The 18,789-nt window shown below is 39.3% G+C and overlaps 2 protein-coding genes across 9 annotated transcripts in view; one reads left to right on the top strand and one right to left on the bottom strand.

Annotated features, from left to right (window-relative positions):
- Positions 1 to 4,088: 4,088 nt before the first annotated feature.
- Positions 4,089 to 7,953, bottom strand: NDUFB3 (NADH:ubiquinone oxidoreductase subunit B3). 2 transcript variants are annotated; one of them, XM_048309230.1, is made up of 3 exons: positions 7,864 to 7,953; positions 6,816 to 6,963; positions 4,089 to 4,353 (listed from the first exon to the last, which is right to left on the bottom strand). In XM_048309230.1, the coding sequence occupies exons 2-3, from the start codon at positions 6,959 to 6,961 to the stop codon at positions 4,197 to 4,199; spliced, it is 303 nt and encodes a 100-aa protein (XP_048165187.1). In that variant the 5' UTR covers positions 6,962 to 6,963; positions 7,864 to 7,953; the 3' UTR covers positions 4,089 to 4,196. The 2 variants fall into 2 exon arrangements, with proteins under 2 accessions (XP_048165187.1, XP_048165188.1); XM_048309231.1 differs by having other exon boundaries at positions 7,813 to 7,877.
- A 214-nt stretch (positions 7,954 to 8,167) lies between these two features.
- Positions 8,168 to 18,789, top strand: part of FAM126B (family with sequence similarity 126 member B) — a 68,867-nt gene continuing 58,245 nt past the window's right edge. For 2 of the 7 annotated variants that reach the window (XM_048309222.1, XM_048309221.1), the window contains exons 1-2: positions 8,246 to 8,298; positions 8,789 to 8,832. The gene's annotated coding sequence lies outside the window, so the exon portion shown is untranslated. Of the gene's footprint in view, positions 8,187 to 8,244; positions 8,299 to 8,434; positions 8,752 to 8,788; positions 8,833 to 9,270; positions 9,463 to 13,839; positions 13,928 to 18,789 lie in introns of those variants that run through there. The other 5 variants (XM_048309217.1, XM_048309216.1, XM_048309218.1 and 2 more) reach the window with 5 other exon arrangements.

Raw genomic sequence — 18,789 nt, 5'->3', positions numbered from 1 at the left:
AATACTTGTATTCTTACTGAAATTGTATGGTCAGGCTCTCAGTGTAATATCAATCATTCAAGGATATTGCAATATCCCCGCTAAGAAGATGTAGCTGATTCAGAAGGAAACCAGCTACCTACTGTGAATTAGTATGCACAACTTCTCCTTAGATCGGTTCCATACAAGCACATAGAGACTTGTACAGGTTGGTACAAGAGGTTTAAGGAGATGGTATGGCTGTGGGCTTATGAAGCATTATTTTTTCAAAAATGGTTGAATGAGTGATTTACAAATTTAAGACAGCCATTGCTTAAGCTACCAATATACTGTTTATTTGTTCCACTTTTTTCTTAATTTACCTAATTTTTATATGCTTATTAAGCAGTTTCCATCTATTTATAGGCAGCATTTATAAACTGTATGCAAGTTTCTTCATTCTTCCCCATTTCTAATTTAAAATACTACATCGTCTTCATAGATAGGTACTCATGCAGACTAGAGTTGTAAATTAGCATAAATGTACAACATGGAGCATACCAGTAAGATTAGATGTGATTGAGACGGTCCTATACGTTTTGATGCAAAGGGCTTTAGATACAAATCTCTGGCTTGGACATACTTCGTTTGATATGCTTTAATAACAGGTTTGAGCTATTTAATTTTGTAGATTAGTTATATAAGTAAAAAACTTTAAGAATTTATGCCTTCTAAAATACTATGAACTTGATACTTGTCTTTTATGCTTTAATTTCAAAATTAGATCAGGATGAGTGAACTCAATTTCTATATATAAATGGTGTCATTTGTGACATATTGGTGTTGCTTTCATTATTAAAAGGCTTGGTCACTAAGGGAAGTGACTTACTTTCCAGGGGTTTCCTTTTCCATTGGAATAACTGTGAAAGGATTATCTGACTTGCAGATTTTCAGATTTTTACTTGGCCTACAGCTGAAAACAGAGAATGTATAGAACATCTGTAAAATCAGTTCCCTGTCATACATGTAAAACAGTTTGGATGAATCTTCAAATGTTTTGATACCCATGATGATATCAGTAAATTAATTAGAAGACAAGGATGGGTCCTGAGTACATTCCTTGTAAAACCCCTTGAAGCAAATATTCCTGACTTCAATTGGCCACATGTAGAAAATATTTTTGCACTGATGTAGAAGGTCTAGCTAATAAAAGCTGATCTGGCAAAGATCTAATTGCAGGATAGAAGCTTGTAGTTTAAAAAAAATTTTATGAAGGTTTTCAGGAGAGATTTCAAGGCAGGTTAATAACACAATCAAGGTTATAGTCTACTATTTAAACTACAGGTGCCTCATGTAATGAGAACAGTTATTCTATTGTGCTCAGAAATAGGAACTTCAGAGTTAGCCAGTTAATACTACAATGTAGTCACTATTATATTGGAATTATTTAGCTGCTTAAACTTCTCTTATTTAGCTGCTTAAACTACTCTTCTTCTTGTGTAACACACAAATTTGGAAGATTATGCTAGTGATGTAAATATCATAGGTAGAATAATCAAAAACAATAGATAAATCACAAGTTATCTTTCCAAGGGAGCAAAAATAGCTCATTTACTACTGATGGAGATGAGATTTCCACCTGCATTTCGGAAAATGGAGCATCATCACTTTTATTTTTCAGACCTTATGATACAAAAAGAGTTTCCTGACTGTGGTATTACAGTCATGTATGTTCCTCACCTGCAGGTGCCACTGCTGTTTGTGACCCTGGTTTTTGCACTGTAAAATATCTATGCTGGTAGAAAGGCTGTTTTAATATAAAGACAGACATTGCTATGGTTACAGTGAAGACACATTTGGTACTATTATTTTAATACACAGGAAATAACTCCATCCTCAGGCAGGATTGGTATTATTATACCTGTGAAAGAAAAATCTTTATGAGTACTGTATGTGTAACAATGATGAGACATATTCTACAATATTGGCAAAATATGTTCATCATAATTCGGGTAGTGGCTGCCATCTGGCTATTAAACCACCAAATGATACCACCTTAATTCACAACTGCATACATTTTACCAAAACTAGTCTAGTCTAACTGAATATGCTTGATATATTTGCTGTATCAGTGAAGCGGCAGGCTTATAACATTTAAATAGACTGATTGTACAGAATGTAATTAACATTAGTAACATAGTAACAATTCTTAACATAGTAACAATTAACTCTTAATTGTTTTCCTGAACAACCATTGATGCCTTAAGAGGCCTCCTAGAAACAGAGACTAGACATGAGTAAGGGAATAAAAGTAGGTATTTATTTGAAAAGCCTTCAAAGGTACCCCCTGGGGAGCCAGAGGCTACTGCCAAGATGGACCCCAGGTCACGAGTTCTTCACCCTTTTATAGGTTTGGTTCATTTGCATATCAGGGTTAAAGCTTCAGTTAATGATGTAATTTCCCCAAGTTTGCCCCTCTCTTGAGAGGCTTTTGGTTTATACTTTTTGGCCTGGGACAATCTAAGTGTCCTTGGAGAGCAGGCATGGAGAGGCTTTGTTATGCCTGCCTAGCATGAGAGAGCAGAAGTTAACAGGCCGCATGAAACTTCAGAGTTACACACCGGGCAGTACAGGATTTGGAAAATATGAAAGTTAAAACCTAAGGCATCACCATCTGAAATTCTGTACTCTTAGTCTTGGAACCAGATAGAAAACAAGCAGTGAGTACCACCAGCCTTTGAAAGTGTGTATTCTGGGTAAGACTGCCTAAGGGACAATAGAAATATTTTGTGCAACAGACCTTGATTTGTTTTTCAGAGAATGATGCAGCTGGATAGGAATGTTTGAGAAAAGGATTAGGCAAGAGAAGTTTAGTAAAATGAATATTTGCACTATGAACAGTGCCTTGAGCAATGTCATACAAAGATGACAAACTCCACTGAACAGTACATCTGCACTCACACAGTAACAAATGTTGTTTATTGGCTCTAAAAATAAAGCTCTATTATAATCTCACTCAGAAAAATTGTGTGTGAGTATATATGTTTCAAAAAAAAGCCATGTTTTGGTAGGACCTTCAATTTCTTTTTAAACCTGCAATTTGTGACAGGATTATTTAAAAATTTCAATTTCTTCACCATGGAAGTACACTATGTAATTGTTTAGTGGCATTTATAGTTTCTTACTTGCTTGTCTAATTTTTCTTTTCTTTTTAGTGACACAGATATCCTGTTGTTTGGATTAAAAAACTATGTAATATATCCTCCTTACTTTGTTACTAATGGCATAACAAAATTTACAGTAGGATATTCAGTTAATTGTAATCCCTAGTGCTGCAGAGTACATATACTGTCCACGGGTCCTTTTCTGCTATAATCTTCAATCCAGGCATTCTTATAGCACTCCAGAAGCTGCTAAGATAATTTAAGGGATACCAGGGCATTTAAAACAAATTACTAGAAAAGACCAGATGTAAAAATAAATAAATCTGTAAATACACCAGAGCAAAGGAAAAAACTGTTCTCTCTTTTTTCACGTTACAGTCAAGTATGTTGGAAGTAATTTTAGGATAAGGTACAGTTATTGCTGAGTTAAACATTTTATTCTACTTTACTAAGCAAAGGTGGCAGCAATGTAATTTTTGATATCTGGATGTTACACAGATTATTCTGGTGCATAGTGTCTGCCAAGCTAATTAACTGTTCAATAGGGTGAAGTGTAAGCTTTGGTATTTTCACGTACTTTAAGGTAGTCTGGGGCAGTTTTTAAAGCTTTAAGGTAATATTTATTCTTATTTAGAGACATCAGAGCAAACAGTAACAAACACTTCTAAAAAGTGACAAAGTCATTCATTACCACTTACTGGGAAATAATAGTTATTAAACCTTTAATAATTATGCTACAAATTTTCTCTTAAAAGCAACACACTTCTCAGCTTCATTTAACACAATGTTGGCAGGGCTTGAAAAGAGCTGGTCTGATAGTTTGTTTATCTTGCTCTTTAAAGGATGATACAGCAAACCCAAGAGTCATCTTGGGCTGGGTTTTTTCCCCAGATTGAAGCCAGTTAAAGTGCTCTGGCTGTTTCTTGATCCTTCCACAAACGTATAATAACATCAAAGAAACATGAGTTTGCCTGTGACAGACTTTAATATGCATATTATAAGTACAGAGTGAGCAGCAGGCTTATGTATGCTTCAGCTTATGATTAGTAAGTATTAAGTTGTCACATTTGATCTTCAGTGATGGCCTCCGTTCTTCTTTGGAGGAAACAGTGCATATTCAATGCCCAGAGCTATGACAAAAGCTGCAACTCCCCACTTGAGTCCCCTAGTAAAGACTTCTGTTACGGTGATAGGTCTTGCAAAGCCACCCATATATCTCCAGACTTCATTACTAGAAGGAAAATGAAACCAAAGGAAAAAAGATCAGTGGAGCCACTGTGACATACATTAACAGGAATATATATATAAAAGAATGATGAAGGTATTTCAATTAGATAGACATTGAGGCATGTTCTGTCATTTAAGTATCAGGAGTTACAAGTAAAGTTCATGATATGAACTCTAACCCTTACACATGTAACTTGAGATACAAGGATTGCCAGCAAACAACACAATTATAGGAACAGAATCACCTCCCCAAAATCATGTAATTGTAGTCTTCTGTTTTTACTCTGCAACAAATCAGTGCCCACTAGCACTTGCATGGATTGGACTAACTACAAAGGCTAGTCACTGTGCTAGACAGTATGTAGCACAGTCAAATCTTACAAAGAAAGTTTTTGCAGACATAGATAACTCATCTTAGTGTTCAGGCACTTTCTGTTTCACAATATAACACTTAACTATACAAGAATCAGATGATTTAAAAAAAAACCGAAAAGATGGTGTTTAGCTTGTACAGGGTATGTACAAACCTCACACTGTTTTGCCTTACTGTTTTCAACCTACATCATTATTGAAACATTAGTCACTGCTCTAACTGACTACAAATACTTATTTGTAGCACAACCAGTGTAATCTATGGAGATGGGTGTAGTTTGTCTGTTGTAAGGACTCAACAGACCTTAAGAAAAGGAAAAAGAAGCACGCAATAAAATAAGATCTGTCATTGTGGTAGAAGATATGGGGGTTTAAAACAAGGGGGACAGATACTTATTCACAGATAATCTTGTGCAGATGGATTTTGTGACTCAGGATGAAAGCATATTGGCATGGAAGAGTATCTTCTAGGTGCCAGTAAAAGGTCTAATTGATACAGACAAAGTTTCCAAATATTAAATACAAAATAAGCTTTGTGAAAGATGTCATATGTACATTAATGTGCATTTGACATACAGGCTGAAAGCAGATTTCCTGTTAAAATGAACTCAGCATACCAAAGGGGAGGGAGCTCTGAAGAGGGCTACTTTTTCAAGACTTGTGGTGCAAGACATTAATAATACAATCTTCTTCCAGACTACTGAAGCAAGTAACATGATACTTTAATTTCTCATTTGTTAAGGAAGATTGGCATGATACTTGTACTGTCCTATGGAATTGAAATACTACTTTACATAAAATTTTAAAAGTTCAGAAGGAATCATCTCATGCTTTGGGTTTGACTTTGTTCCTTATTTGAACCTGTGATTGGTTCAATCCCCTTCTTTTACCAGAGAAACAGGAGTTTTAGTTTATCTTGGAGGGGCAATAAATATTACACTCTCTTTTCCAGTGTGTTGTTTTGCAGCACTTCCTGAAATTGGAAGTATAGGCACTAATGGTCAGGTTAATTTACACTAAACTTACAATATTAAACTGTATCTTCTTTTTTCCTTTCTTAAATGGGAATAAGCCTATTGCTTGCTGAAAACAATTTTGTGTGAACCAAAGGGAAAAAATCTTATGCTGCTTGCACTCCACAAAAATGGAGGCAAGATAAATGTGACACAGGCCTGGAAAGTTCATTAAGGGCTGATATTTTGAATGATTCCTATCATCATTAAAAGTATGTTTTACTTTAGGCTTACATCTTTAAACTATTCCAAAGAAAAGAAAAAAGTGCTGTCAACCTCAAACCCCTCTAAAGGTTATAGCATGAAACAACTTTTTAACGGATTACCTATTTGCTCTTCCATTTTTCTTGTAATGATTTGAGTGAAGCCTTTTCTATGAAGACTCCTGGAACAGTTTGCGCATGCAACTTTTCCCTTACAGAAAGACCAGACTACTCAGCACAAAACATTTGGTATTTTTATTCCCCAAGATGAAAGGGTGGTTGAACAAAATATTCCATAATTCATGATGTGGGAGAAACACATTAAGCCCTGTTTTAACAGCTGCCTAAATATCTAAAAAGGAGGAGATATTAATTGTCGAGTGGTAACATGAGAAGTAAAAAGCTGATTCTCCATTACGTCATTCACAGTTGAATGCAATTCTATCCTGTATACATGTACATTTCTTCTTTTCAGATAAAGGCCTCCTGTTGTATATGAGGAATCCTATTCCCACTCAGAATGTCAGTGCAAGTTCCACCATCTTCATCAAGACCTGAGGCACAGAATCTCTTTGCAGAGGAGGACAGGCTTATTCATATGTGCAGACCTAATACTACTTAGTTGTTTTGGTAAATGAGGTATTGGTCATTGTGCCTGATCTGTGTCAGCATGAAACATCACAAAACGCAAGGCTGCCTCGCAAGATGTGGAGACTGGTCAAGGTGATGCAAGGTGTGACCTTCATGCAAAAAGCAAACCAAGACTTAACTGAAATTCTGACTAGTTTTCGCTGAAGAAAGAATTATCTACAATGACAAGGTCTGGTTGATGCTACAAGATGACACATCAAGATGACTTTTGAGGCTCTTGCACTTACCGAGCCCACGGATCCCTCAGACCCCGTTTAGCCAGCCTTCTCTGCACCTCCTCCAGTGGAGTTCCCTCCACCTTCCACTGCCTGTAGTCAGGGAGTTCCACTTTGTCATGGCCATGGCCATGGCCGTGTTCACTTCCATGTCCCATGCCTACAGGAAAACGTCAGTTTGTTACTTTGCAGAGAGCATCATCTTATTTCTATACACTTGCTAAGGTCTGAAGAAAAACCTGAGAAAAACAAAGACTTGGCTCTTCAGCTCCTTTTCAGCTGCCTCCAGTTCAGACAGATATACCTGTTCCAGGGTAGATGGGTGGACAAGGAGATGCACCTTACCAGTCGCTTGATGAGGCTGAAAAATATATGCCTTATTTACATACACACTGGAGAACTATAAAAATATTAAGTTTCTCCTTAAAAACATGTGAAGGTGAGCATTTTCAGCAAGATCATGAAGGACTGGAAGAAAATGACAGCTTTTAAGGCTCCATTTTCACAAAGCATCTGAGTCTTCTTTGAGCCAAGGTTTCCCATTTTAACACAGATCAGGTAGCAAAGAACAGATTTACTGTCCTTATAGTTTAGAAAATTGACTGGAATGCAGAACACAGCTTCAAAGCCTGTAACTTTTGAAGATGACTGCAGGCCGTGGAAACAAGCAAAGATTTCGTTGCATGAGGAAACTTGGAGAGCAGCATTAGCGCCGTCATTACCCGAAAAGCTCCCCCCAAATTAGACCCCAGTCTCCAACCTTGTCATAGAAACCCAAGGCCTCTCTCCTACCAATATTCACTTTTTATAAGAGGAGGTTATGCCCTGTCACGCACAAGGCGCGGCCAGCGGGCCGCGCTGCAGCACCAGCCGGGCGCTCTCTGCCAGAAGAACCAGCACAAGCTGTGCCCAGAGATCGGACCGAGCGGGGCCGGGAGGGCACAACCCGGAGTGACAACCACCCCCACTTCCACCCCCGCCGCCGCCTGCCCTGCCCGCACACGGATACCCCGGCGGCAGCAGCACGGCCCGGTGCCGGTGCCAGCCCCGCCCGCGGTACTTGCCCGCTCCGCGACCCTGCTCAGGACGCGGCCGCCACCTGGAACCGGAACCCACACGAGGAGCAGCCGCTACGGGAAGCGCGGGCCAGACACGCAGGTTCCGGGAAGCTTCCGTTCCGGCTCTTCCCGCTGGCCTGCTGCGGACACGGAGGCCGTGGAGCCGCTGCCAGACCCCTTCCCGGGCCGCTGCCAGACCCCTTCCCGGGCCGCTGCCGCCCGCAGCGCTCCGGCCCAGGGGGCGGACCCCGCACAAGGAACAGCGGCGCCGGCTCTGGCCGAGGGGTTGGGGGGAAGGAGAAGCGGAGCGGAAAACGGCCAATCAGTGCGCGGCTTGTTGCGGGGGGTGTGGCCCAATGGGCGGGCGCGTTGCTGAGGTGCGGGGCTGGCGGTGGCTGGAGGTGGCGGCGGAGGAGGAGGAGGAAGAGGAGAGCGGGGTGAGGGGCCGGCGGTGGAGGGGCTTGGGCCGGCGCTGGGAGCGAGCATCTCCCGCTCTTTGCGGGCAGCCCGTCGCCGTCTGTCGCTGCCGGTGGTGCGGGCAGGGACGGAAGCCCCGCAGGGTCTGTGCGTGCGGGGGCGCGAACCGTTCTCAACACTCCCGCCGCCAGCGCCACTCGCTCTCTCTCTCTCTCTCTCTCCTGTCCCTGCTGCTCTGTTCCCTCTCCTCTCTCCCCTTCCGCTCCCTCTCCGTTCGGACGGTGGCCCCCTCCCCGCGGTTATGTAAGCCCCGGCCCCCCGCCCTGCCCGCGGGGAGCGGTGTCGGGGCCCGGGCAGTGCCCGCTCGCTGCCCGCCTTCGGGGCGCGCCTCGGCTGGGGAAGAAGCTGGGGGAGAAATCGGAGCTGCTCAGGAGCCCGGCTGGCGCCAGGAGTCAAGTTTTGGTTTTCAGTGGGTATGTCTTAAAAGAACATTGGTGTTTGTTTCCTTAGGAGAAGTGGGGAGACATCCCGAAATCCTGGAAGTGCATTGAAAGGTAAGTGAAAGTGAAGAGTTCTCTTGATAGCTGTTTCTTGAGTGAGGTGGCGACTTGGTTTCACTGAGTGCTTGTGTCGGGAGCTCGGCGGTTTGCATGCTGTGGCTGTGTGACTGTGAAGTGTCAGTTGCCTTAGTATCTGGTTAATTAAAATTAGTTTTATGTTCATCAAACTTGAGCACGTAGTCTACTTCATCTGAAAAGAGACTGGTAAAAGTTAACCACATAGTCAGTGACTTATAAAGACTTAAATGATTCCTCAATTCTATATAATGCAATAATGTTTCTTTTCAACAGAATACATACTGTTGTATTTATTTTTGATACTCTTATTAAAATGAGAATAAACATCGTAGTGTAATGCTGGCAGAATTTTGGGATAGACTGTAGTGCATTTTTTCTATTATATTTTGATGGAAATCTACTTCTGGGTTTCAGGGGTTTTTAATAGGGATATTGGAAGCGCATGAGAAGATTTCCAGGAGGAATGCCATTATCATGTTATTAACAGTGAAACCGTTCTAAATAGAGTGCCATCTGTTTAATCCAGACTGCCTCAGTCTGGTTTCAGCATTGAATGTTTTTCACTGTGAGATAAAGTCTGGAAGATTCAGAGCAGTCTTTTTCAGGGTGAGAAGACCCATTTGTTTTTCTATAATGTATGGGGGGGTGGAATTGTAGGAGGGCTCTTTATTTGTGAGGTGCTTAAATCCCTGTCTTACAGAGGATGCAGTTCCGTCACCGACTCGCAAAGTATTTCTTGTTTCTCATTGTGGCTGAAAGTTAATGTTTATGTGTCCAAAGTCCAGTGGTGCTGAGGAATGTTGATGTTTTTCTCAGAATGTTTTTTTCGGTGACCCATAGACATGTCAGATACCAGATAACCTTGGTTTTATTCTTTGAGGGAAAGATACAAAGTCCTAGTTTTATTTATGTTTGGTGCTTTTTTTCCCTTATTATTTGTTTTGGGGGGTTGTTTTTTTAATTTTGTTTTGTTTCTTCATGGTGCTTGGAAGCATGCCTTGAGTACTATGCACAAAACTATGCTGGTATTGCTGAATCTGTCACCAGGGACATTCAGTTCTGATCGCAGAGTATTGGCTTTGTGTGATCTGTTGTGCATGAACAGAACTGTAGCAGAGGAGTGCACTTGGCAGGATTTGTCTTCAGGTACACCATCGCTTTCAAGGTTTAACAAGGTTTTGAGTAGCTGTTTTTGCCTTCCCCCTCACCCCTCAAGTACATAACAACTCTTGATAAGAAAAACTATGTGCAGTCAGTTCATCTGCTCTACCATGTTTTGCTTCCTCTACTTCTTTTTCTTTCAGTATGGACCATACTCTTTTAAAAATAAGACCGCAAATATGAGGGATGTGATATTTTGGGAAAATAGTAAGCTCTTTGATGCTGTATCTTCAAGTAAGTGAGTCTGCATAATTTCAAGAGGCCTACAAGTGTTGCTACAACATGTTTTGAGATGGAAGTTTTGCCATAATTAGAGTGTCAGTCTGAAGAAATCAATAGTATGCACAAGGAAATAACATTAGAGAAATTTTCATTTTGTATAAAAAAACCTCAACAAACAAGTAAATGTCCTCTAGGAAGGAAAGGTCATTGAAACTCCATGTACAAATAATCAGTACTTTTTGTGATTTATTGAGTTGATTTTTGGTTTTGTTTTGGTTTTTTTGGTATTCATGGTGGTGATAATTACTGCAAAGATTAAGTGTTCTAGGATAAAGTTATGTTAGCATCTATACAGCTATGCTAGTTATGATTTGCTGGGATTCCTGCTTGTGGTGTTAGGCGAGAGGAAGGCTGCAGGGTTTCTTGGACAGCTTTCAAAAGTCCATGTTTCCAGCAGTTTGTGTTGCTGTGCATTCTGAATTAACAGATTGTGGAGTACATTACAGGTACCACTCTTCTCTGCCTGTGCATCCAACAGTGTCTAGTGGTATCCTCTTCATAATTGTTTTCTGGAGTAGAGAGCTGTGTGACGGACGGTGACTTGAAGTATTTTCAGTTTTGAGATGACAAGAAAGGGTTGTGGGTTTTTTTCCCCCTCAATATCAGAATACATATTTGAACTACTTATATATTGCATCTTTTTTCCCTCTGAAATTGCATGGTACTTCCCGTGGTGTTGTATCAGTAGTTCAGTTATGTCATTGGAAGCCTCTTGTCATTTGAATAAAATGTTAATGCTGCTTTAATTACAATAAGGATGGAAAGGATCTTTCTTTAGTCCACCTTGGTTTCTTTGAATGCTTTAAAAAAAAAGACTATGAATGGTGGGGAAGGAAATTATCTTCTCAGGCATCATTAGAGAGCTAAATATTTTATGGATAGTATCACAGTCACTGTTTCACCTCTCTTTTAGAGAAGTGATGGGCTGGAGCAGTAGTCTTAGTTTCTTTCTGTTTATGGTGTTTGTTTGCTGGTGGGTTGGTTTTTTGTTTGGGGTTTTTGTTTTTGGGCAGCCCAAAGACCATTCTTTGCAGGAATAGCCATACTGGTCTGATCTGTTATTCTCTCTTGAAGTCTAAAGCTCTGAGACCCTGGAATGTGACAGGACCATTGTTTCAAGTTCTGCTTGTCTGCCACAGCTGAGCAGGTGCTCATTTGACAGCAGGTGCTTTCCTCTTGCACCCTTTTCTACAATATAGGGTTACTCCTTAGGTCAGCTCTCCCAGTCTCAGTGGGGATGATGCGTTGTATGGATTTTTGTTTCATGGATATACTTAGAAAAACTTTTGAGCCCATGTATGGTTTTTGCAGCTACCATGTTTTCTGTCAGTAAGAGCTGCACTTTGTGTGGTGTCAGTAAGTCATTCCTCGGTTCTGTTTTGAATCTGTTATCTGAGAACTTCATGTGATATTCCTTATTTTCTGTATGAGGAGAGGCAGACCAGTTTGGCTCTTTACCAAGCAGTTTAATATGAGTTGAGAATCTTGAAAGATTGGTTAATATGTTCACTCAAAGACTTGTCTGGGCTGGAAAAGCCATGACTTTTCTTGATGCTTGTTTCCCTATATTAAGATATGAACAAATATCAGGAAGTGAAGGTGGAGGCTTCCCCAGCTGAGTCTTCATGAAGGGCATCTGTGCCATTGTAATAACCATTAAAGAAGTCCCTTTCAGGGAAAATTTATCTGAGCAGAGACAGTCACAAGTAGTACAGTTTGACTTGCTACTTCGGTCAGTTACTTTCATTTCCAAACATAATTGTGAGAAGTAATTCTTGACTTATTTAATGCTATTTTCTACAGGGGTTTTTTGAGTAAGGAAGTAGTTTGGGTTTATGCTGGAAGAGCTAGCTGTAGGTAAAATGGCAAGCTGGTTGAATTTTTCTCTGTGCACCTTTCTTGAATAATTACTGCTTCTAATAACAAGACAAATAATTCAAGTGCCTTTTTTTTAACTTTAGTCATAGGACAGCTTTATGGAGTGACTCAGTGGATCTCCTTATTTTGTATAGAATTCTGACTTCAGTTTCTAAACTTCAAATAAAAGCTCAAGAGGTAGGAGGGGCACTTCTGATGAAATAAAATATAGTTGTTTAGGAAAATCCTACTGTAAAACGAAATTCTGTATTGCCAGCAGTGCTACAAAGAAGAGAACATAAAAACCAAGATCAGGGACTGGGAACAATAGTATACAGTTTGCAGACTGTTTCAATACATGCTGCAGATTATCCATAATAGTAAAAGCTTTTTATTGTATGACAAATGGCCACACAGCAATTTTTCTTTCTTCTGTTAGCGTTACATTTTTCTATCAAATATAGTGGATTTGGGCATAGGGTTCAACAGATGTTTTATTATTAATCAATTCAGATGATTTGTGAAAGACAGAAATACAATTGACAAGTCACTTTTTTGGTCTTCCTTCATTGTATCCTGTTCCACATGCAGTCCACCTTGCCTCTGCTGCCCACTGCCTATGTCAGATCTGCTGCCTTGGCCTTTTGGTGTGAGTCTGTAGAGAAATACAGATTTTATGTTCAAATTTACTAACTTTGCCTGAAAATAGAGAGCCAGAGACATTTGGAAAGAAATGCCACTAGGGTAGAGAAATAAAATGTTAGGTGTATAACTACTGTAAAGTGGTAAACTATTTATTTATTTCTCTATCTCTTAGTAGTGGTTATCATTGCTATCATTTGGCATTGAAAAATGCCAAATTCTCTGGCTGTGTAACACTGTTCAGCACAGGACCTGATGGAGATGGTTAGTGCAGTTTTAAAACACTCGTTGAGGAATTTATCTTTCTGTGTATTCTGTGGGGGTTTTTTTCTACAGGACAAAGTAGTTAATGACATCTCATTTTATATTGTATTGCTACGCAAGCATTTGGCTAACATTCCAGAAATGCAAAGTGAGTATTTTTGTGTGTAATCTCCATAATTTAGCTAATCTTACTATGTTTTTGTTTTAATTACTGTGATTCTTGAGAAAACTGAACCGGTTAGATGTCCTGTAGTGGTGTCTGCACTGTGTATGGTTCATGAGTTCTTTAAATAGTTACACGTTGCTGTTCCTCTGAATTCTGCTTAACTGAAATGTGTGACATGGACATTTGTGCAGACTGCATGACTGCAGTTTGCTGATTCATACAGGGCAAAATCGATATGTCTGGAATATTTTTCTGTTTGCATTTTTAGTAGTTTATAAATTTTAAATTGTAGTTTTATTTAGGGTCTTCCTCCCCTCTTCTGCCTTGGCTTGACCCACATGTGACCTGGGGAAATGATTTGGCATCTATCTGGAAAGACAGTGAGAAAATTTAAAAGAATAATCTTATTTTTCATGGCCATTCAGCTGAGAAGATACTGGATTGAAAGATGATGAGCTGAAATATGTGTAAAATTTGCTTGCGTTTTTTCCTTCCTGTCTTAATTTATTTTCTTTTTATTCAAATAGTTTGGCTATTTCCGAGAGTTCTGGTGTCTGTTTCTTTACGTCTCCTCTTCATATTTTCTACTTTGTCTTTTCTGTCTCCTTTAGGTTTGAGGATATCTTGAGCTTGAGGAGAGGCTGGAGAGCAGCCCCTCTGGATGCCTGCCTCTGTTCTGATTTGGAATAGGGCCACAAGGTAGAAAACTTGATTTAGAAAAGGTTATTAAGAAGTCCATAGTAGTTACTGTAGTTATTTTCCTAAATATCCTAAGCACCAGATCTTGGAGACACATGGGCGTAAGTGTAGCAGATTTTGTTGTAGAAATAGCTCAAGTTAGCTTGTATCTGTAAATTTGAATATTATATTTCCTGCATGTAAAAAATTAGCTAGAATTTTAATTTTTTTTTTTTTAACTTGAACTTTGTGAAGCTGTGGTATCTTATGACCAGTGTGACCCATGTGTAAGCTACAGTGGTGTTTCCACCATCCCCTTCAGACGGTGTGGTAGCAGCGTTGTGATGGCTGAACATGAGGGTCAATAACCTTTTAGACAAGATGTGTTTCAGAAGGTAGGAGGCTTTTATGTAAACTTAGTTATAGAGCGGGTGGAGTGAGCAATTTATCAAGCACCCTGGTACATGCCATCAGAGTAGGGCAAAGAACAAAAATCGAAAGGCTCAACTTTGAGTTTGGTATCTCTGTATTACTCTGGGTTAGAGGTATACTTTTTTGAAAAGAATACTTGATGCTTCAGCATGTCACTGTGGTTCCTCATGCTTTAGGTTTGGAAGCCCACATCTAGTTAAAAAAGGTAATTAAGGAAAGCTCCCTACGTAGAATGGTTGTTGTACTGGTCTTTAGTATCTGCATGTAACAACAGATGATGTCAGATCACTTGATAAATGTGGATACAGAATGCTGTCAGAGTTTTGCGGATGAAAATTATTCATTCCTCTGGAACAGCTGAAGTAAGTGCTAAGATTCATATATACTTCTGCAAAATTAAGGTTAGAGTTTGAATTTCCAAACTTCTGTTGTAACCATGTTGCTTTGTTAGAATATGTAAAACTGAACTTCAGTAGACAAAACTAGCACTTGTGTTTGTAGCTAGAATCCAGCCTCTGTAGTACAAGTCTTTCTTTGTACAACAGTGATAGTATAAGAGTAAAAGGGAGTGTTAATGTATTTTCAAACTCTTCATATTTTAATGACAGCAGTGGGAGAGACAGATGATTGGTTAAAGTCCATTTACTGTAGTGAACTTACACAAGAAGTGACTGAGGAGTTTAAATGATAGTAATGTGCCCTTTTACATAGAAGTGTAAGGCATGCTGACAAAGGATTTATCCCAGCAAAAGCTCATATTTCTTTGTGTAACAGTGGAGAACTTTCCACTGCTTTTTTTTTTAAGATGTTTTGTTGAGCCGAAACAGCATAGAGATGTAAGCTAAATATGGACACAGAGGGGAGAGCAAGGGGGTTTAGATGTGGAATGGAAAAATTACTAGATCCTTATGCCTGTGGGTTTAGTTTTTTTAAAGATGCTGCTTTCTTGTTCTTAGCATAGAACAGGCCTTAGATGAAATTGCTGAGCTTCCAAAGCTGCTTCTAGATTGTTAATTATGTATTCATTCTGTGTGATAGTTATGTAATAGGCGAACCACCATACCCGATGGTCTCCAATGTTGCATCTGTACAATAATTTCAAACAGTAGCATCCTTAAGCTTCTAGAAGTTACTAAACTACATCTGTGGCAATTTCTTGGGAAGAGAGATGCTAATTTTGTTAGACCTTACATGAGCTGTTCTGATAGCTTTCTTCATGTTAATGGACTGCAGCAAATTGCAGTCCAAATCTTGCCATGTCAGAGTGGCAAGAGCTACATGAATATCTCTAAAACAGTTATGTGTTACCTGTGGACATACAAATAGAGATAGCAGTCTTGGACTGGAGCGTAAGTTGAATGGAAATAGAAAAACCTAAAATACTAGATGAATTTAAGCTAAGCATTCATAAACTGTATATCTGCACTGTTTATTTTCATAGACATCCTGTGACAGCAACCTTTCCTTAAAATCACAGGTGTCACATGCATTGCATGATTTTCCAGTGAACAGGGAGGCTAGGAGCAGGCTACTGCCTTTTCTGTTTGCTTAGATCGGTGCATCTGCCAAGACATGTTTCATGTGTTCTGACTCTCTGGCTTTGCCTTCACCCATGTCAGTGTAAACACCACATGAGTTTGAGAAGCTTCTGTGTATCTGTTGAATAAGAAAACTTCCTAGCTTGCGTTTCATTTAGGGGAGAAGGAGACAACAAGATTTTCTTTCTCCTCACTACAATTTGGGTTAGAGGTTGAGACAGCAAATAAAAATGTTAAAACCGTTTAGGCATGGCTTGTTGTGCGTGTGTCTCTGAAGGACCAGTTGCAGAAATGACTGAGATGCTCTCTTGCTTGTGCAGGTATTGAGTAGGCTTGGACTATGCATGGTCATGTAAGAACAATTGCTACCTTCAGAATATGCAATTTTCTGCATCAGTGGTGAACATACTCATGCACTCATTCCTTGTACATGCAGAAGTGAAACCTTGTTGGGATAGTTGCAATTTGAAACTTTGTTGGATTTGTCTCCTCAGCCATAGAAAAATGTTTTTGAGGCATCTGGGTGTTTAAGTCTTTGAAATGGTAGCTGTGTTCCACACATACCTTGTGTTCCAGGAATCACGGCATTAAACTCTTTGAGAGAATACATGCTTTGTTTTTTCCTCTCTGTAGGTTAAATCCCTTCAGTTAGCTGCAGGTCTACTGCGTTTTTTCACAGTTAATGTGTACAGTTTACATTAACTTTGAATTTTTTTTTCCCCCTAGCTACTTCAGTGTTGAAGTTGAGTAAAACTTAGGATGCTAAGGCAGAAGAATAAATGTGCAACAGTGGGATTTTATGTTGGTTGTGCACTAAGTCCTAATCAGGTTAAGATCATGGATGGATTCCAGACCAAATTAGGGGTCAGGGGCCAGTACTAATTGGCATTGATGCTGCTGAAATTGTGTAATTGAGTATTGTGCTGATTTTCACAGTGTGTTTTGTGCCACCCCCCCCCCCCCCCCCCTTATTTGGCAATTTCCAATTTACTAAATGTTCAAAGGTTAGTTTTGTTATTTTTTCTGTGCCCTTTTTCTCAGACTTGCAGGTTGTGGTCTATGCTAAAGACAGAAAACTAGGTAGGTTCAACACACAAAAAGTAGAAGGAAGTTCAAGAAAATTGAAGTACAGTGCCTGTATATATTAATTTTGTCTAATAAATGCAGAAAGCTTAAAGATCTCTTGGTCAGTGGAGGAGTGGGAGTGCTATGCCTTTTTCTTTATTTTTTTTCTCCTTTTTTTTTTTTTTTTTTTCTTTGTCAAGTGCTGGGAAAGAGCTGCTTCAGCATAGTTTCTTGTCATTTTACTGAAACATTTTGCAGGAACCTTATCACACTTGGCTGGTGGAGATGTGTGTGGGTGTGATGGTCCATTGCCCTCCTCTGCTGATGATACTCCCATGATTGCAACCTACTGTATTTGATGGCTTATTTTGATAATAAGTTTTTGGTCTTGTGAGAGAGAGCAGGGAGCAAATCTTAAATGGACATTATCATGCTAGTTAGGAAACCTTAATCACCATGTTGTCCATTTTCAGCTCTATAAAGTTTTGATGTATTTCAAATTAATATTCCAATGGGTAGCTTTTGAAAGACAAAATACCTCTCCTACAGGGAAAGGATGCAGGCTTTCCTTGGCTTTATGCAGAATTGTAGTAGTAGTTATTTTATTGCTATTTCTATGAACTGCTGGGGCATTCTGCTTTAGTAATGTGTGCTGACTTTGAATAGATTGCAATGATTCTCTCTTTGTCTCTGTGAATGCAGACTTTAGAGCTTTGTGAAATACGTAAGGTTGCTATGAGTAAATTCTGCATGTTTATGCATATGCGTCGCATCTATGGAAAATGGAAAAGGTTTTTATTAGCATTTCCTTTTTTATAGCAGGGGAATTTTTGAAGTTGCCATCTTCTTGGTTTTAATAGTTGAAGTGAAACAGATAGAAGTGATTAGGGAACAAAATCGTTAAAATACGTTATGAAAATCTTTTCAAAGTGCCAGTTGGATAGCTGGCAGATAAGGGAAAAAGCACAAGAATTTTTCCCCCAAGTATGAAACCCTTGCTGCTCACTGATAAGAAAGAATTATGGTGTAATCATCTTAACTTGCAAATCTGCACATAATTGCAAATACCGGAGTGTTAGGACTGGGTTTGTATTTTGTTCAGAACAGTTTCTTCATGTGATGAAGGAGTCACGTGTGGACTGTGTGCATTGGTTTTGGCTTGTTCTTGGTGGTTTTTTGTTGTCCTGGTGGTGCGGTTTTTTCCTTTGGTTTTTTTTTTTTTTTGCTTTATTCCTGATCAGCCCTGCTTTTGGAGAAGTTACTCCACGTTCTCTCTGCAGGTCCATTGTACATTCCAATGACCTCAATATTTCTAAACCTTCTGTCTAAGTTGCCCTTGAAAGACTGTGTGTTTTGTGGAGCAAGCTGTATGAAGGGTATTAGATGAGTATATTACTTACACCAAAAATGTATAATCTAGCACTTTCAGGTGCCTGGTGCTTGAACTTTAGTAAATGCTGCTGATCCCTATCAGCACAATTGCATAGGGAAACAGAACAGGCTTTTAATTAAACTCAGGCTTTGATTAAAAATTTTTGATGATGTGTTTGAAGAGAGTGAACTGAATTTGCTCTATGCCAGTATAACTAATAAAAAAGTAAAAGATCATAAATGTTACCTAGATGGACAGTACCTGTAAAAGATTAGAGAAACTATTTATATTTAGTAAACTACTTATGTTCATGTGGGTGGATTTCTATTTGAAGTAGATGTAATATATGGAATTTCTCAAAGAAGAATAATGTTGCAAAAAGCAGTAGTATGACTCCTAACAGGTTTGCATATAAGGCCATCTCTGCTGTTTTTCCAAGGTTAATTTATTCTGGGACCTTGAGGAGAGGAAAAGCA

Source organism: Corvus hawaiiensis, chromosome 7 (assembly GCF_020740725.1).
Source record: "Corvus hawaiiensis isolate bCorHaw1 chromosome 7, bCorHaw1.pri.cur, whole genome shotgun sequence".
Lineage (NCBI taxonomy): Eukaryota > Metazoa > Chordata > Aves > Passeriformes > Corvidae > Corvus > Corvus hawaiiensis.
The sequence above is the reverse complement of the archived record's forward strand: the minus strand, read 5'-3'. Positions and strand labels throughout refer to the sequence as shown.